The 17,817-nt window shown below is 41.4% G+C and overlaps 1 protein-coding gene across 1 annotated transcript; it reads left to right on the plus strand.

Annotated features, from left to right (window-relative positions):
* The first annotated feature begins 1,755 nt into the window (after positions 1-1,755).
* LOC149273449 (ER membrane protein complex subunit 10-like) lies at positions 1,756-7,511 on the plus strand. Its single transcript, XM_089506281.1, has 7 exons — positions 1,756-1,914; positions 2,883-2,949; positions 3,737-3,849; positions 4,102-4,200; positions 4,631-4,812; positions 5,104-5,197; positions 7,416-7,511. Exons 1-7 carry the CDS (start codon positions 1,756-1,758, stop codon positions 7,509-7,511), a joined length of 810 nt encoding a protein of 269 aa, XP_089362407.1.
* The last annotated feature ends 10,306 nt before the right edge of the window (positions 7,512-17,817 follow it).

Here is a 17,817-nt window from a genome sequence, read left to right on the forward strand (position 1 = left end):
GCCATTGGAACACAGGAGTGATAGGAGTGATAAAGGGCCATTGGAACACAGGAGTGATGGGAGTGATAAAGGGCCATTGGAACACAGGAGTGATGGGAGTGATAAAGGGTCTCTGTACGCCTATGAAGAGATTCCATTAAAAATCAGCCGTTTCCAGCTACAATAGTCATTTACAACATTAACCCTGTCTGCGCTGATTTCTCATTCATTATATATATACTGTATAGATAGATAGATTTAGTGAATCTTATATACCTTCCTGCCACCTTGAGGTCATTGCTGGTATTGCTACAATCTGTGGTTTCAGTACCAAAGGAATAGTATTTTCCTTAACGATTATTTCATTCTATTAATTTAAACCAAGGCACCTACGTAGAAAACGATAGACTAAAATCCCTGCACACTAACAGGAACGGGAGCTATCGGCGCAGTATTCCCAGGTATTAATATCTTTGATGTAATCATATATGTGTTTTAAGGGATACTATTAACCATGTACAGCCCATCTCTCTCATTTGTTAAAACCTACATACTAAATGGGAAAAGAACGCACAGTTTTTAGCTCGGATTTGACAACTTTAGAATCTTTATTCACTAATCCCCATGTTTTACGTGGCTAAATCTCCGCCTCAGCTCCAGATACTGCTGTGAAAATGAAATGTTTGTCGTGTTGGAAGAAGATCCAGCGAAGGAGAGAAGCCAGGGCGTCGTGTCCATATTTTATTAGTAGTGGGTGCCCCCCCTGCTGGATACATGGGGTACAACACAAACAAAAACATTTCACTGGCAGCTCAGAGCGGTTGCAGGAAGAGTACTTGAGAACACTTCCTGTTTCAGGAAACAAACAAAGGGGGAGGGGAAAATGATATAGAAGTCTCAAGCAGCAAACAAATCGAGGTCCATGTAAAATGGATAAAATAAAAAAAAAGGCAATTTGGGTGACAAGACCTCCTGGGAAAACTGCTCCGTCTGTCGGGCTCCTGTGTAGATTCCAGGTAACAATGTCGGCGACGCTTTGTAAGGGAAACCACGTCAAAATTAAATGTTTTACTTGATAATAATTTAGTGTCAGCAAACCGATAATTAACTACAAATAACGACTACCAAATTTAAGATGAGGAAGTCCGAGAACTATTAAAAAATAGGCCTATATATTGGCAATCTCTTGAACTAGATAGGTTTAAATTAATTTGGTGGAAAGGTGATATTAGGTAAAAATAATGGAATTAAATATATTTGTATACAAGTTAAATTTATAAATTTATAAATATATAAAATATATATTTATATTAATTTAAATAATAGCTTTTTTTTCAGTATATCTTATATCTTTATAGACCCTCTAAGTAACCATCCATCACCAACTCTTGACCTAATTTATAGCATTATCCTTACCGACAGACCATCACATTGGAATGAGGCACGACATGATTGGCTATACAATCAGAGAGAAATGACGTGATTGGCTAGTGAGAAAGAGTCCTGGAACCCTTGTTGCTCAAACGCGTTCGCTACACATATTTTATCCTACACCGACATTTACATTAGTCAGTTAGTTTTATTATAATTAAATAAAGTATTGGGATTAAATCATAGGTAGTACAAATGGACTGCTTTATCGGAATATTAAGAATTAAGAGTAGATCCACCCCTGTTCTCGATTTATGGTACACTCCAGTGTACACTGCGCATGCCCAGTCTCTCTGTACCACAGAGTGGCGCACGTCCGGTGGGCAGATTGTCCTTTGGACTGTCATGGCGGCGCTGTGCGGTGTAGAGATGTCTGGCAGCCGGTGTAATGATTCCTCTTCTGGGAGGGGGCCAGCCCGGGTCACCGGTTATTTTTGGGCTCTGTTCGCCGTTCTCTCCCTGTTGCTTCCTATTGGGACGAGGGCCACTGTTTGTAGGCTGAAGGTGAGCATCTGTCACTAGCTGGGAGGCGGAAATGGTTACAAAGGAAGGGGGGGTGGTGAAGGTTTTAACCCCTGGTCGGGTTATAAATGATGTCATATGACGTATGATAACGTTGCATGTGGTTATTTTCATTAGTAATGAAATTGCATTCAATTTACTCACCAATTTGCATTAAATTCCTTCAGGGTTTAGATTTAAAGCTTAACTGCGATGTGTGACAAACGTACGGGGTGCTAAATATTAATCGCAAATCCTCATTAATCACGTAACGTGTCCCTCGTTAAATCTAAAAAAAAAAATCCTAAAACCACATTAATCCATATCCATAGAAACGTAACCTGTATCGGGATCCGTCACCTGGCGGCGCATGTTGGCTAAACCGCTGCAAAGAAACACATTGGTTTGGTGATTTATGCCTAAATATTATAATTGCTTGGTCTGTCAAGCCGTTGGGTCGATGACACTGACGGGCTGCCATTGGGTTGGTTACGGAGTACAGAGAGAGTACCAAGTGCTTGAGGGTGAGCGCGCACTGATATTCACGGGAGTTCCTTTCAATCTGACAGAAGTGTCATAGTATGGAGACGGCGCATCGGAGACCTTCGGGGAATAAAAATGGAACATGGCTGTAACCCAAAAATCAGCAGCATTGAGTTACACAAACATTTAACCTGATAGTAAATATTTGTCTAGTAGCATAAAATTTCGACACAAAAGGCATCTGTTACATATAATGGATCGTGTCGTTATGATTTATGTAGCAGCATCATATTGCGCAGGGATTTAAACAAGTAGTGCATCACGTAACGGTTTGACTTAAGCAACAAGAGGTAAGGAGCGCCCGGCTCAAAGGAGCTGACAGTCTGGTATTCGCATTTGTCAGTAATCATTTTTTCCCCTATTGTTTATTCTGTATGACAAATACTTGTTACGTTTTGGGTATAATTAGATTTCTCTTTTTCTTTCAGACTGGAGATGCCAGAGACTCAGAAGGTTGTGGAACAAACCTGGACTTAGAGCATTCGTTTGAACTTGGTCAGTGTCGGCCTGCTTTATATATATTTATTGAACAATTGTTATTACATTATTTTTTTTTTTATACTAACAAAGGGAACTCCAACACTGGGTATCTATAACCGGAGCACCCACCAAAATAACATAACATGCACACTATTATTCAAACGTTTGGGGTCACTTAGACATTTTCCTGTCTTAGGGAAAAAGCTGATTTTGTCCAGTAAAATAACATAAAATGGGTCAGAAATCCAGTGCAGACGGGGTAAATGACTATTGTAGCCGGAAACGGCTTACTTTTAATGGAATCTCTTCATAGGCGTAAAGAGGCCCTTTATCACTCCCATCACTCCTGTGTTCCAATGGCCCTTTATCACTCCCATCACTCCTGTGTTCCAATGGCCCTTTATCACTCCCATCACTCCTGTGTTCCAATGGCCCTTTATCACTCCCATCACTCCTGTGTTCCAATGGCCCTTTATCACTCCCGTCGCTTCTGGGTTCCAATGGCCTTTTATCACTTCCATCACGCCTGTGTTCCAATGGCCCTTTATCACTCCCATCACTCCTGTGTTCCAATGGCCCTTTATCACTCCCATCACTCCTGTGTTCCAATGGCACGTTGTGTTCGCTGATCCAAGTTTGAGTTTAAAAGGCTAATTGATTGTTAGAAAACCCTTTTGCAAGTAAAACCACTGAGTGACCCCAAACTTTTGAAAGGTATTGTGTATATTTTTTTTGGTGAACGGATGTGTAACGATCTCTGGTCCAACTCTCTAATCCAACCGTGTATTCTGACGTTATACAGATGATAGCATCCAGTTCAAAAAGAGGGGATCGTTGCTGTGGAATTCCGGGCCGGAGCAGAGCATTGCCATTTTACAGAAACAGCTGACCGAGGACGAGAGAAATAAATTAAGGGTACGTAACATGACGGGCTGTCGGTTGATGCTGCCGGCGGAAGCTACGGGGCGTGATCTTTCTGCCGAAGAGACATGTAGTTCTGACCTTTTCCCGATCTTCCTTTGGACAAGGAGTGTGAATACGTAGATGATGTTTGGTGTGCTTGAAAGCTGTGTGCTGAGTGGAGAAATGACTCTAAAATATATATATAAAAATATCATTTTATTGCCCACCCAGCATGGCTCTTTGTTTATTTTCAATGTTTTCTAGGATATTGCAAACTTGAATGGACTTTACCGAATTAGGATCCCCAGGAAGCTGGGACTTACAGAAGAATCCAACGAATATGTCACTTCTTTTGTCCGAGCCGTGAGTTCTATTCTCTGTGTTCTTGGGTGATGTTTAGAGATACTTTCATGGGGTCGTCATTGCCCGGCTCTTAGGAAAACTCTCAGAAACAAATCTGACTCTTAAAAGGGAGGTCCCACAGAAAAAATAAATCTTCTCCTTGAGCTTAAAACCCTGTGCTGTATATAATATCTGCGGATTTGGAATTAGTCATGTGATATCTTTGGTGACTTTCTCTGTTGGAACGCCACACTAGTATTAGATACTATTCATTTTAGATCTTTATTATTATTATTATCTTTTATTTATAAAGCGCCAACAATTCACACAGCGATTCTTACAATACATAGATTCAAGGGGTCTGACAAGATGAGACAAACCTTACATGGAGAGAGATCTTATCTGACTCGGTAATCTGAACTCGCTTTGCTGTGTCTTCTTCTCTTTTCAGTGTTCAATGGTGGAATCTCATCTCTCCGACCAAATCACCGTCCATACAGACATCGTAGGGAACATTGTTGGCGTTTCCATAGTGACGGTTCCTGGGTCCTGTAACGGAGCCGAAGTGGAAGACGTGGATCTCGAAATGTTTAACACCACGGTTCACATTCAGCAGCCGATATCTGCTGCCGTGTAAGTCTCCAGCTCAAATGTCTCTTAAAGACTTAAAAGTGGTTGTTAATTAACATTAGTTTGGTTTTCAGGTCTCTAGAAGGGGCCAAGTTGTTCAATATTTAATGCATGATCTGTTAGTCTTGGCAGATTTCAAAAAGTGGTTGATTCTTATTTAGGGTTTGAAAATATAGTTATTATTTTAATATATATATATTTATTTATTTATTTATTTATTTTTTGGTAATACACCAAATGTACTGTCAACCTTTTAGTTCCGAAATCTAAAGCTTCACTTTTCCCTCTTATCAGACCTGAAACAGCGGCATTTATTGAACGCCTAGAGATGGAACAAGCCCAAAAAGCAAAGAACCCTCAAGAACAGAAGTCATTTTTTGCCAAATATGTAAGTCTTGAACTTTTCCTTCAGATTATTTGAAAGCAATTTCTCTTCTGAATACGAGTCCGTAGTCCCACCAATGAGCGCGCTCAAAAGTATTTAGGAACGTCGCGTGCAGACGCAGGCTGCTTGGTGGATCACGGCTGCGCCCAGCTGAAGAGCGTCTTGTAAAGGGCTGAGTTTCCAAAAAAACCCATCCACTTATCACTGCCTTTCTTATGTTTCCCTCCTCACAGTGGCATTTAATTCTAGGAGGGGCTGTGTTGCTAATGTTAACCAATTCGGCGAAAGTCCCGAGAGATCCAGGACAGCGGGCCTGAGGAATTGAAGTAATTTATTGCACTGCTTTCTTGCCTTATCTCAAATCCTTTCTATTGGCTTCTTTTTTTTTATTTTTTTTTTTTTTTCTTTGCCGGATCTCCGACCCAATTAGTGTTTCCTTGTAAATTCTACTTTTAATTTGATTTTGTAAGGGGGGAAAGTATAAAGAGACAAAGTCGGTGTAAATAATTAGGTTTATGCAGTAGAATAGTTCTGGTCCGTTAAGGGTTCGCTTGATTCCCGGTCGGCTATCGTTATCCCTTTTGTTGAGGCGAATTCGGATAATAGAGATTGTAGACAAGGTCAGGGTTATGTGGCGCATGGCATGAGACAGCTGTTATACCCGAGGGCAAGCAGCTTCTGTCCGTCGAGCTGGCTTAACCTCCAATGGTGGTTAGCAACGTAATCACCATGAAAGACACGATCTACTGCAGCAGGAAAGTGTTACATACCCCGTGTTATAATGCGCAGGGGTTTTAGGGATAGAGGACATCCTGCTTATATATGATATATATTGGCATATAGCACGCGGGAGCTGAGATAGACCACTGATGCTTTGTAACTCATCCCTATCCAGCTGATGAGCATTTCCCACTCTTTCTTGCCATCTTTTTTTTTTCCTTTTTCCTAACCTATTTGATCAGCTGTCTTTATTATGTCTTATCGAGACAGTTTTATACCTTTTTATGGTCTGGGGCACTCCGGTGAGAGAGCCTACAGAGGTAGCGATCAGAGAAACGTCTCCTGGGATAGCGAGGTTGTAGGGTCTTGTTTCTAAATTTGTAGTTTTGTTGGCTTTTTCTCATCGGTTCCATAATTATGTCCGTTGACTGCCTCCATAACTCAGAGGACTCTGAGGATTCCTTTCTCTAAACAGTGACCGTGGAGACGGCAGGGATTTCATGCAGTTGGAAACTACAAAGCCCATGATCCTCAGTTGCCGCCCCGTATAGTTTGACCATCCATTTTATTGTTCTGTTTCTTTCCAGCAGCTTTGTTGTGCTTTTTTTCACCTTCTTCGGCACCACGGACAGCTTTATAATGCCAGCTCTGTCTGCGTAGCTGAAGATTTGCATGATGTTAGTTATCGGCAGTTGCGCATGACGTAGCTGTAGAGCGTTTGATGACCTCTCCTGATTCTTCTTTTGTATTCTGGTGATGGATTTCTCTTCACGCTTCCTTTCCGTGCATTCACCGTGGTAGTTCAGTAGAGGGTAACTTGATAACGTGGTTTTTGTGTCCGTAGCTTGAGTTTGGGGACGCTTACAGCCCCTGTAACTTTTAGGAATCTTTCAGGTGAGTAATTCATGGCCATGAAAGCAGCACTAAAGAGGACCCACTTTGGTTTTATCAACGATGTGGGCAAGAAGGTCAAAGAATAAACACAATAAAAATGCATTGAGAGCTGGTAGCTCCTCCTACTGGCCCCATATGCAGATGAGCTGCACAGTCATTGCCTGTGTAAGAGCAGGAAAGCAATTTATTTGTCGGGGGGGAACTAATATTTAAACTGCCTTTCTTTTGTGGCATTTGTAGTCCTAGGGGCATTAAGGACTGCTAATATGTTTACTAATCTGTTCAGTGCTAGGAGATGATGGTGAGCTGCATGCTGGGACATTTAGCACAGATGACAGGGAATCTAAACTATAAATGTGTTTATAAAAATATAATGAAATGGTATCGGGAAATTCTGTTGATTCATATAAAAGGTGGCAAGTCCGCTTCAGATAAAGAGCCTATCAAGAGCATTGGATACACGGTTTCTATGGTGATATTAAATGATGCTGCTTTCGTACAAATTTTGGGAGCAAGTTGTCCTGGGAATAGCTTGGGGGGGGGTTATAATTTCCCTTTAAACGTAGCACCACAGAACGTATTAATAACCCGTTATTTCTTTTTGCAGTGGATGTACATAATTCCCGTGGTCCTGTTTCTGATGATGTCCGGCGCGTCGGATGCTGGAAACCAAGGAGGCAACGGCGGCGGAGGCGGCAGGTGATCACCGCGGACTGGAATTCTGATACTTCCGTGTACAAAACACACAAGCGAACAGACTGCCTACCTTCCGAAATCTACGTTTACTCACCAACCTGCATTCGATGAACAATTTCTCTTAATTTATTAGTACTTTTTTTGTTGAGATGGGAATTGTTAGTGGCAATGAATACTGTCAAGCTATGGTCACGCGTCGTCATTATGAATACTACCACTGTACTCCTTGCTTTACGGACCGCTCTGCTTATTGTTTCATCTTGGATATTCTTTAAAGGCTTTAACGACCTTGCTCAGGTGGAGGCACGTAGGGATCGCTTGCAACCCCTGACCCTAACAAGGTACTTTTAAAGAAAATGTAAATAGTTTTTACTCTGTTTATCAAAAAACTGTTTGCAACTAGAGATCAGGAAACGTAACCCCTTCATGACAAAGGCCGTACATGTACGGGCTCACAATGCATTGTTTTCAATGGGTTCAATCAGCAGAGATGAACGTGTGACGCTTGTGGCTGCTGGGTGGATCATGAACTTGCTGAGCATGTTCAGCATCCTTGAGTTTCCAGGAGTGTCACAAGTAATCCCTGAATTTAGTGATTTTTATGTTTCATTTTTTTTGGGTTACTTTCCATCATTTTCAATCTGCATTATCACACCTGGCTTTGTCGGGTCTTGTTATAATCACACCATTCCCCAGACCTAAAGCAGGGACTTTATACGTAATTCTTAAAGATCACGTTTGCGATGAACACAAATTGCTTGTTGATCGATGATTCCGAAAATCTGTATGTAGTGACCGGATCGCAGACCTGAAGAGCGGTTTGAGATTCCGCTGAAGAGTTATGACCCCCCATTGCCTTCAATAAAACGCGTCCGTTTCATTTAAAGACCATGTGTGCCCTTTCATAAAGCATGAATTGGTGGTTTGCGCCGGCCCTCGCTTGTCACGCCTATTGTTCTTATATATGGAAGTATATCCAGGGCAAAAAAAACCCACGATCCGATTGTATGTTAGGAAATTATTTGAACGGTGGCGTTTCCGGGTTAGAAAAAGGAACCCCGGCACTCCACGAAGACAGAATTAATCAAATAAACGTATAATACAAAAAAATATCTTTTTATTCGGATACTTGATCCCATGTAGATAAAAAAAAATAAAAAAATATGATGTAGAAAAATTTATATATATATCCAAAATCATACAAAAAAAATGAACAATGGTTTTCTTTTACAATCTTTCTGCAGCTGGTATGATATTCATTGTACTTTTTTTTTTGTATTATTTTGGATATGTATTTTTCTGCATCATATATCGATCTCAAGCATCCAAATAAAAGATATTTTTATATTATATGTTTATTTGATTAATTCTGTGTTCTGATAGATATCCGTGTTGGAGGTGATGCGCCTTCCTGCGCAGGTTCGTTATATTTGGTGTCGCACATTTCCGGGTTGCGTTATGACTGCCAAGTACGTATGTGTGACAGCAGATGACCTTTTCTCCATCGTTCTGCAACTTCTCTCCACTACCTTAACCCTCATTTTATGTATTGGAGGAAAACAATGTGCGGTATATTAAAGGTAAGTAGTCCTTCTTATGAAAATAGTCGCGCTTCTCAGTGGGGAGCCGCCGCCGCCGCCGCCAATCACTTCGTATGCAGTTGGATTTTTTGCCATCGTGCGTGATTGATATAAGTATGAGTGCCACAGAGCAGGCGTGGGTAAGTATTCTTCCCGGGTCCTCTAACGGCATCCGGTGGTGGAAATAAATCAGAAGTTTCATTTTCTAACCTTAAGAAAAAAGGGCTTTTTGGAGCCAAACTGCTCCTTTAAAGACTGTGTAGCCATCATTATTATCTGCCAACTCCCTCTCTCCATGCCAGGACCGGCGGCGTTGGGCTTGTTCTCTCCTGTAATCAAGTATGAGATCCGTCCTTTTTTTTTTTTGCACCGATCACTTTTCCCCTCATTCTCCTTGCGTAAATCTCATCTCACCTTAACGCAAAGTAATGAATAACCCCCCCCCCCCTTAGTAGACCACGGCGTAAAAGATAGGGAATTGGCCCGGTGCCATTAAACTTGATTGTGCTTGAATTGTGCTTTGCGAAGCATTTCTGCAGGGACAGCGCCGGTTCGATGCACAATATTTGCACTTGCTATTTTTATCTAAAACAAAGTGTGCTGCGTGTTGGAATTTTGTCCCTTTTTCTGGCACAGAAATCCTTGCGCTGCGGTGTCTGTGCAAACAGAACTAAAAGCGCATGAGCAGGGAGCTCTGGAAACGTTCGCGGCACCTAAACGGTGCTCGGCGTGCAAATGCACGGATCGTGAAATCCATAACATATCCATAAAATATTAACACTAAATAAAAAAATAACAATGCTCTTATTTGGTGTATTATTGGCTAAATATATATATATTATGCATTCAAAAGGTGTAAAGTACATTTGTAACCAATAAAATTACTTTTTTTTTTTTACCGAAAATCCTGTTTTTGCGCAGGATCCTCTTAAAAATGCAGGGTTCTTGCCCGTCCCCATTTATAGTTTTCCGTTAAGCAGCATCAGGCGTTCTTAGAAAAGTCAAACAGATCAAGGTAAATATTACAGAATAAGCCAATGGGAAGGGGGGGGAGAGGGTGGCATTCGTCCAAAGTAAGGTTTATAAGCCTTTTCTTTGAAACGCGAGGGAGGGGTGCGCTCGAATCTTTGAGGTTTCCATAGAAAACGAACGTGGGGTGGGTGGCCGCCATCGCTGAGGCTATTGATGACCTATAGCTTTGTAGCCCATGTGAGGCTCCAGGCTATCGGAAATTTAGTTCAAACCTCAAACAACCAACAGCACCCCAAACTCGCAACAATATTAAAAAAACAAAACAAAAACCTGTGTACCCCCCATGAATATCCCTAATAGGGCTGCGGGATTTTTAACCATTTCTCTCCTTTCACTCAATCGCTGATGATTGGTCCCGGCACGGACAGGTCTGAAAACGAGGGGGGTGATATTTATTTATAGGGGTCCTGAAGATCTGCGGAGTGCGTTTGATGATTAGTTGGCAAATAATCGCACGGAGTTTTTATATACCGACCGCTTCTATTTCACCAGCCATAATATACAAATTATTTCGCAATGACTTCTCTAACATTGATTTTTTTTTTTTTTTTTTTTATTATTTTTTTTTTACGTGGATTCCACACATACCAGAAAAACGAGGTTTTGTTACATAATAGAAGTTTTTACCGGCTTAAATGTTTAAATTTAGAAAAAATAAAATGTAACTAATTAAATGTGATTATTGAGAGAAAAAAAGGTTAGTTTATTAGAGCAATTATTCTTAACTTCAATTACATTGTGCAAAATAATGATCTATGCACATTGGCCCCTATATACCCCGTCTTTATGGAGGAGTGCAGTGGGGGCGGAGCTTTGCAGCTCTGGAGCTGCAGCTTCTCTTAAAGGTGACATATAAGTGTTTTGCGGCTGAAGGTTTAACCCCCCCAAAACAGAATATACGGTATATAGACCTAAATAAACATATAAAAAAGCTATTTACATTAATGTATGTCAGTAACCTGCCTTTTATGTATATACGATGGGCGTATCCATCTCCCTGCTCTTCCACAACCTTCTAAAGGCCCCCCCCATCATGGAGTTTTAGGCTCAATGGGGGGGGGGGGGGGCTTTAGAAGGTTGTGGAAGAAAAAGGGAGAGAATTACAGGAAATTAAATGGATTAGATATCCTGTTTTTTTGTTTGTTTTTTTAACTATCAGCCTCAAAACACTCTAAGAGAAGCTGCAGCTCCAGAGCTGCAATGCTCCGCCCCCTTCTGTGGTCCAAATCGTTCCATGCTTTTCAAGGGGGACCAAACAGCTACCATATGCATTAAAGTGCATGTGATGGCTGCAGCTTCCCTTTAAGCATGCGTAGGATAGCCAAGAGAATATCTTGAGACCTCACAGCAGTAGGAAAAAGGGCAGAACCAATGAAACAAAACCAAAGATGGAAATAATACATCCTTTGCCCTTAACAAAAATCCATTTTTCTGAAATGGTTTTCTAAGGAACGCGTTCGCTTTATCTCGTAAATTTGTTCCCGCGTGATTTATTTATTTTGGCTCCTGGTGAAAATCGATCTATTGAAATTGGCGCAGCGCTTTCCCCAAAGACAACAAAAAGCTTGTGAATTAGAAAAAAAAAAAATGTCCGATTTGCCAAGGAACTTCTGAAAAACAATCACTGCATTTTGGGGACTTGACTGATCCCTGTTTTAGAAAACCCGAGAAAGGGCCCTCATCTGGTGGCTGCCTCCTGACCCGAGACAGAATCAGGAAGTATCTGACGGCTCCTGCTGGATCATGCGCTCTGAGGGTATTTCCCCCTTGTGGCTGGGCTGAGTACTGCAATCAGCACGCTAGCCTGAAAAATTCATTTATAAAAGCAAAAGGTAAATAACTTAGTCTATATAATAATAAAATATAGATTTTTTTCTCCCCTTATGTGAAAGGTCACGTTTTTTTATTTGCCTTACTTTTGCCCGGTCTGCCGATCAATAAATAAATAATGAGAATTAGGATTGGCTGCTAAGCGCTCTGTCTGTATCGTGGACTGCTGCGTGATAAGGGCCAATGAAACCTCTTCACTTATTAACATGTCTTCTAAACGATATTTATAAAGCCGCGTTCTTGGCAAGGTGCTAAATGCGGAACAGTCAGCCAGTCAGCAGTAACGTTCCTTGGGTTGCCACGGCGACTACTCCACTTGTAACGCCCTGCTCCAGAGTTGTTATTGATAAGCATGTCTGAGCAATGTTCTATGTGGGATCCTGAAGAGGTTTCTGTGTGTTATTCAGGGTGAAAACATGTATGTAATCCCGCCTGGGCTCAGATACACATAATGTTTGTAATCCGACATAAAACATGGTGTTTGGCCAGCTGGCTATTTTCTCGGTGGGACTGGTGGCCGCTGGCTTGACTTGTAAGTGTTTAGAATGTAGCTAGAAAACAGAGAACAAGAAACCCCAAAAAACCTCATTTTAGACAATGATTTTAGTCTTACTTTGGCGCATTCTGCCAATAAAATAAAATGTTATGTACAAAAAGCTGCCTAAAATGTTTCACTTTGGTGACCATGCCCAGGAACCTTCTGGATGAGCGGACCCTGAGACTCTTGAAATATTAACCTGTTAATAGAGCTACTCAAATGGCTCCAATTCCAGCCCTTATGGAAACGTTGACCTGTCATTATTTAAAGATACACTTAATTGAGCCACCTGCATTCAAGCAGGGATATCAGCCATAACATACTGGGGCAAAAACACCAACTGGGAGTCTTATATATGATCACATCGGGGAGAATAGGAGGGGGTCGGCTCCAGACTGTGTGACCCCAAGAATCTGCCCCCTACACCCCTGAGACCCCCAGGTAAGATGGTGACCTTCAGATGTGTTTTGGCCTCATGGAAAAGGCCACCTTACAACACAGTAAAGCCGTCCAACCTTTCTCGTTCCGTGGTAGAAAATACAACCGATACTTTATTAGGAAACTTTATTTGTAAACAAAAAAAAGTCAAGAACAGACATTTTTATCCCAAAAGTTACTATATCGTGGTTTACAAACTGCATTTACACAAGTATCGCTTCACCTCGTTTTACGAAGACAATCTTTCATTCTTACAATTATTTCTCGGTAACGTTTCCCCTCAAGATTTTTATTCGGAGGAATTCTCATAAATTGGCCAAAATACCCTTAAGGATAGTTGACCCGTTGGGTCCTATTTTATTTACTTCCTGTACAACTTTTCCAACTTCCTGTGTCCTCCTACCTACTTCCTGTCCCAATTATACATTATTCATTTCTTTTTCAAATTGATATTTATTCTTTAGGGGAACAAACTATAGGTCAACCTTGAGTTGGTTCTTCATGGTTGTCTCTCGACGTTGACCTGTTATGACTTTCGAAGAGACACCATTAGAATAATCTCCTTTAATATGATTTATTAAAGAAACTTAAACTCCACTAAACAAAGAAGCTTAGCTTATTCACTAAAAAGTCTCCATTGGGGTGGCTTCTGGTGGAGACATCTAAACCCTTCATCACCAAATGGAAATGTCTCCATTCCAACCTCTGCTCTTAATGGCATGGAGGGAGACAGATAATCTTTTTGTTAACGTCTCTTTTTGCTGCTAATTATGACAACCGATGAAAAGAAACAGCATATAAAAAATACGTAATTGTAATGAAAAGCCAAGTTTTTTCCCTTTAAATGCACATTTTTTAGGCGTTGCTATGTTAAGCAGCAGCAAATTATCCCAGTAACCGAGGGAATGATTCATATGTATCAAAATCTTTCAACAATGTATCAAATCGAGTGGAATAATATTTACTGATTTCAGCTATGATGTCATCGAAACGATCCCTTATGACATCATCACTTAAAAGGCCCGTGCTAATGGCTTCCGGGTCTCGTTAGGACAAACTATCACGAGCGTATTCACAGCATTATCTAAACAGCGCAATACATATGGCGTCCCGTATTAATTAGAGGGTCCCACGGACTCTTTTCACATGGATTTCCTTGTGCGGTTTCCCCCCATTTATTTTTTTACATCACGGCGGTTGTGTCCTTATTCCGACATTTAAGGGACTTCCTTAAGTCATCTTTAAACGCCGTGGATACAATGCCTGGAGATGGCGCGGGATTATCCTAGTTTTTTTGATCTGAAAACCAAAAATTAAAATCGGTCACGAAAAAAATAAATCTGTGAATAAAGGCAGTAATTTGTGATGTCACTTCCTGTTGTGTCAAACTTATATATCCCTGGAAATGCTACATTTAAAGAGGAGCCGCCACATTCCAAATGATTACTAGTCATTATTATTACTGAATATAATGTACACATCATGTGCATACCCAGGAACATCCTGGGGGTTATTCCTCTATACAGCGCTGGGGGTTATATTACTGTATACAGCGCTGGGGGTTATATTACTGTATACAGCGCTGGGGGTTATATTACTGTATACAGCGCTGGAGGTTATATTACTGTATACAGCGCTGGAGGTTATATTACTGTATACAGCGCTGGGGGTTATATTACTGTATACAGCGCTGGGGGTTATATTACTGTATACAGCACTGGGGGGTTATATTACTGTATACAGCGCTGGGGGTTATATTACTGTATACAGTGCCGGGGGTTATATTACTGTATACAGCGCTGGGGGGTTATTACTGTATACAGCGCTGGGGGGTTATATTACTGTATACAGCGCTGGGGGTTATATTACTGTATACAGCGCTGGGGGTTATATTACTGTATACAGCGCTGGGGGGTTATATTACTGTATACAGTGCTGGGGGTTATATTACTGTATGCAGTGCTGGGGTTATATTACTGTATATAGTGCTGGGGGTTATATTACTGTATACAGCGCTGGGGGTTATATTACTGTATACAGCGCTGGGGGGTTATTACTGTATACAGCGCTGGGGGTTATATTACTGTATACAGCACTGGGGGGGTTATATTACTGTATACAGCGCTGGGGGTTATATTACTGTATACAGCGCTGGGGGTTATATTACTGTATACAGCGCCGGGGGTTATATTACTGTATACAGCGCTGAGGGTTATATTACTGTATACAGCGCCGAGGGTTATATTACTGTATACAGCGCCGGGGGTTATATTACTGTATACAGCGCTGGGGGTTATTACTGTATACAGTGCCGGGCGTATATCACTGTAATTTTTTTGTCATGTAAGCATTTTTATGCCTTTACCAATACCAAAGATAAGCACCGCACGTCCTTAACCTCTATGGCTAGTGGAAAAAAACATAGACTGACCCAACGCGACAGTACAATAGGGCGGATTTTCAGCAAGGTCACGCCGGGCTGATATTCCAGTTTATTTTAGGGACAATCTGGCAAAGCTTGCCGTTGAATGTCATCAGTGGCTTTCCGTACGAGCCAGCTAGAGACTCTCACGTGCCCCTCGGCATGCGTCACACCTTAACTCCCATGGGACCATCAGTGATCCAGGTCTACATACTATACAAAGTCTGTATAGACAGTAAATGGTTTGGGGGCTTACAGATCCTCTTCAAAGGGCGACTTTGTTGTGTTTTTCCTCTTCCTGGGGAAACATATAACCCTGTGATCCGGGATTAAGACCCCCTATCCTGACTCCCAAGCATGTATCCCCTCTACGAGTTGAAGGTCCCAGCAGACTGACCTTCTTTGCCTGTGATGTTCGTAATTGGAGCTGCGCAATACGATTCTAGGATGGCAACGCTACAGCCACAGAAGCAGCATTCTTCCACAATGCCAGGCCTGGGTCTGCTACGCAAGGGAGCCACTCTGCCTGGAACAAGATGGAAACGGCACATAATAAATATCAGATATGGAACGGACAAGGAACCAGAATACTGTGTATGTTAAAGAATAGATGGAAGTGCTCAGCAGTCAACACACGACCATACGGACACCGGTGTCTCCTACCAATGCACTATTACTTAAGGGAAGGGATGGGACCTTAGTGGTTAGGACCGAACAAAGAGTTCTTGGGGTAATGTATGGCGGTGATGGTTATAGGTGGAAGTGCTGCATATTGTGGCGCACAAGCTCGGCCCTTGGGAAGCATTAGGAGGGCCGTGGATATTTGGAGTTCTCACAAGCATCATTCTGGACACTTTAAAGATCTCCTGGCCCTCAGCAGAATAGCAATTTAAGCAGCTGCCTAGGGTCCCTAATGGTTTAAGGTGCCTCCTAAGGTTATCCTAAAAAAAAAAAATAAAAAAAAAAAAAAGGTTAAATGTTTTAGATGTACCCCTGAGCACACAAGAAGAAGCGCCATTGCTGCACCTAAAACATGGTAGCCAGGTTGCCCTGTAAAACTATAAAAGAGTTCCCAGGTATGTTTTTTTGGGGGGGGTGAACAATAAGTGGGGCTACCTAGAACTCACTGTGATATACAGGGATGTCTAAAAGTGAAGGGTTAATGGAGCAGAACCAAACAAGGACTTGTATTAAAGAAGGGGAAAGGCCTATTACCCAGGCTTTAACATTTCAGGTTGAGAGAAGTCAACGTTAGGATTTATTGTTGAGCAGTAGTTAAAGTGTTATCATAAGCCAGACCCATCAGAAGTCCAGGGATCTATTAAGAACCTCGAGGTTTGTTGGAAGTGACATCGTATCTTCTAGCGGATTGACTATTTCAGACTGGAACAAAGTAGCAAAGTATGGAAGAAGGCAACGTACTGAAGTAGAATCCCGTTGGGCCACAGATAAACTGCAGAATGTCCACCAGTTCGGCACCACATAACATCTCCTTCGCACGCGGTCTCAGGCAGCGAGCGCTGGTATCTTCTGTACACAAAGCAAACATCAGAAGCAGGCTGAGCGCAAACTTGCTGACTAAGAATCGAGATCCTTTCTAGGAAAAAAACCAAAACACAATGAGGTCAACTTTAAAGTTAGACATTCCAAGCCGAAAGGTTACAGAAGAATGGTTTGGGCTGTTGTGTCCACATTTTTTTTTAGTCTTCTTACATCTAGATCAGACATAAACTGAGGACATGCATTGTTTTATCCGCATATTTTTTCTCTTTTGAATCATTCCTGGAGACAGGAAGATTTTCAAACCAAGATCTGTATTCGAATTACAGAAATTTTGACAATGTAGAAGGAGACAATACAATTTGAAGACACTTTGGGAAACGGACTTCATAAGGCGGTAGATGATTTTGTCACCTTTGGCTTCTCTTAAAATTGTTTTACGAATATAAAATGAAAGTATTTTTAAGAGACGGCCTGTTCCTCGAATGTGTCCACTGTGTCTATGAAAAGCCAGTATTGATGTTGACCCCCGGGGGTTGTGTAATTGGTATGGTCCATAGAGTAAATGCTCATGTAGGGATATGAGGAAACCTATTGAAACAATGACACAACCCAACCAAAGTCTGGAGTCCGTAGACACAAACACAGCTATAGAAAAGACTTTTGTCCCATATTATGGATCTTTCGCTCTAACGTAGGGGCTTCCAGAAGCTACATTGAGGTGAGCAAGTTTTAGATACCAGAATATGGTTCTCCAAGAAGTCACTGATGTTTCTTAAAAATAATCATCTAACCCCAAAATTTCTGCTGCAAACTGTGGCCGAGAGCCGTATTCAGTTGGTTTATTACGTTTTTGTTCTACAGTTAAAACTTTGACCCAGAATTCCAATTGTAAATTTGACCTTCATGTCTTCTGTCTACTAGACCAAGGGCCGTATTTGTCAAGTCAATGGCAGAGCAATTCTGGGTCAAA

This window comes from Sceloporus occidentalis, unplaced genomic scaffold (genome assembly GCF_023333645.1).
Source record: "Sceloporus occidentalis isolate IW3139 unplaced genomic scaffold, rSceOcc1.0.p SCAF_375, whole genome shotgun sequence".
Classification (NCBI taxonomy): domain Eukaryota; kingdom Metazoa; phylum Chordata; class Lepidosauria; order Squamata; family Phrynosomatidae; genus Sceloporus; species Sceloporus occidentalis.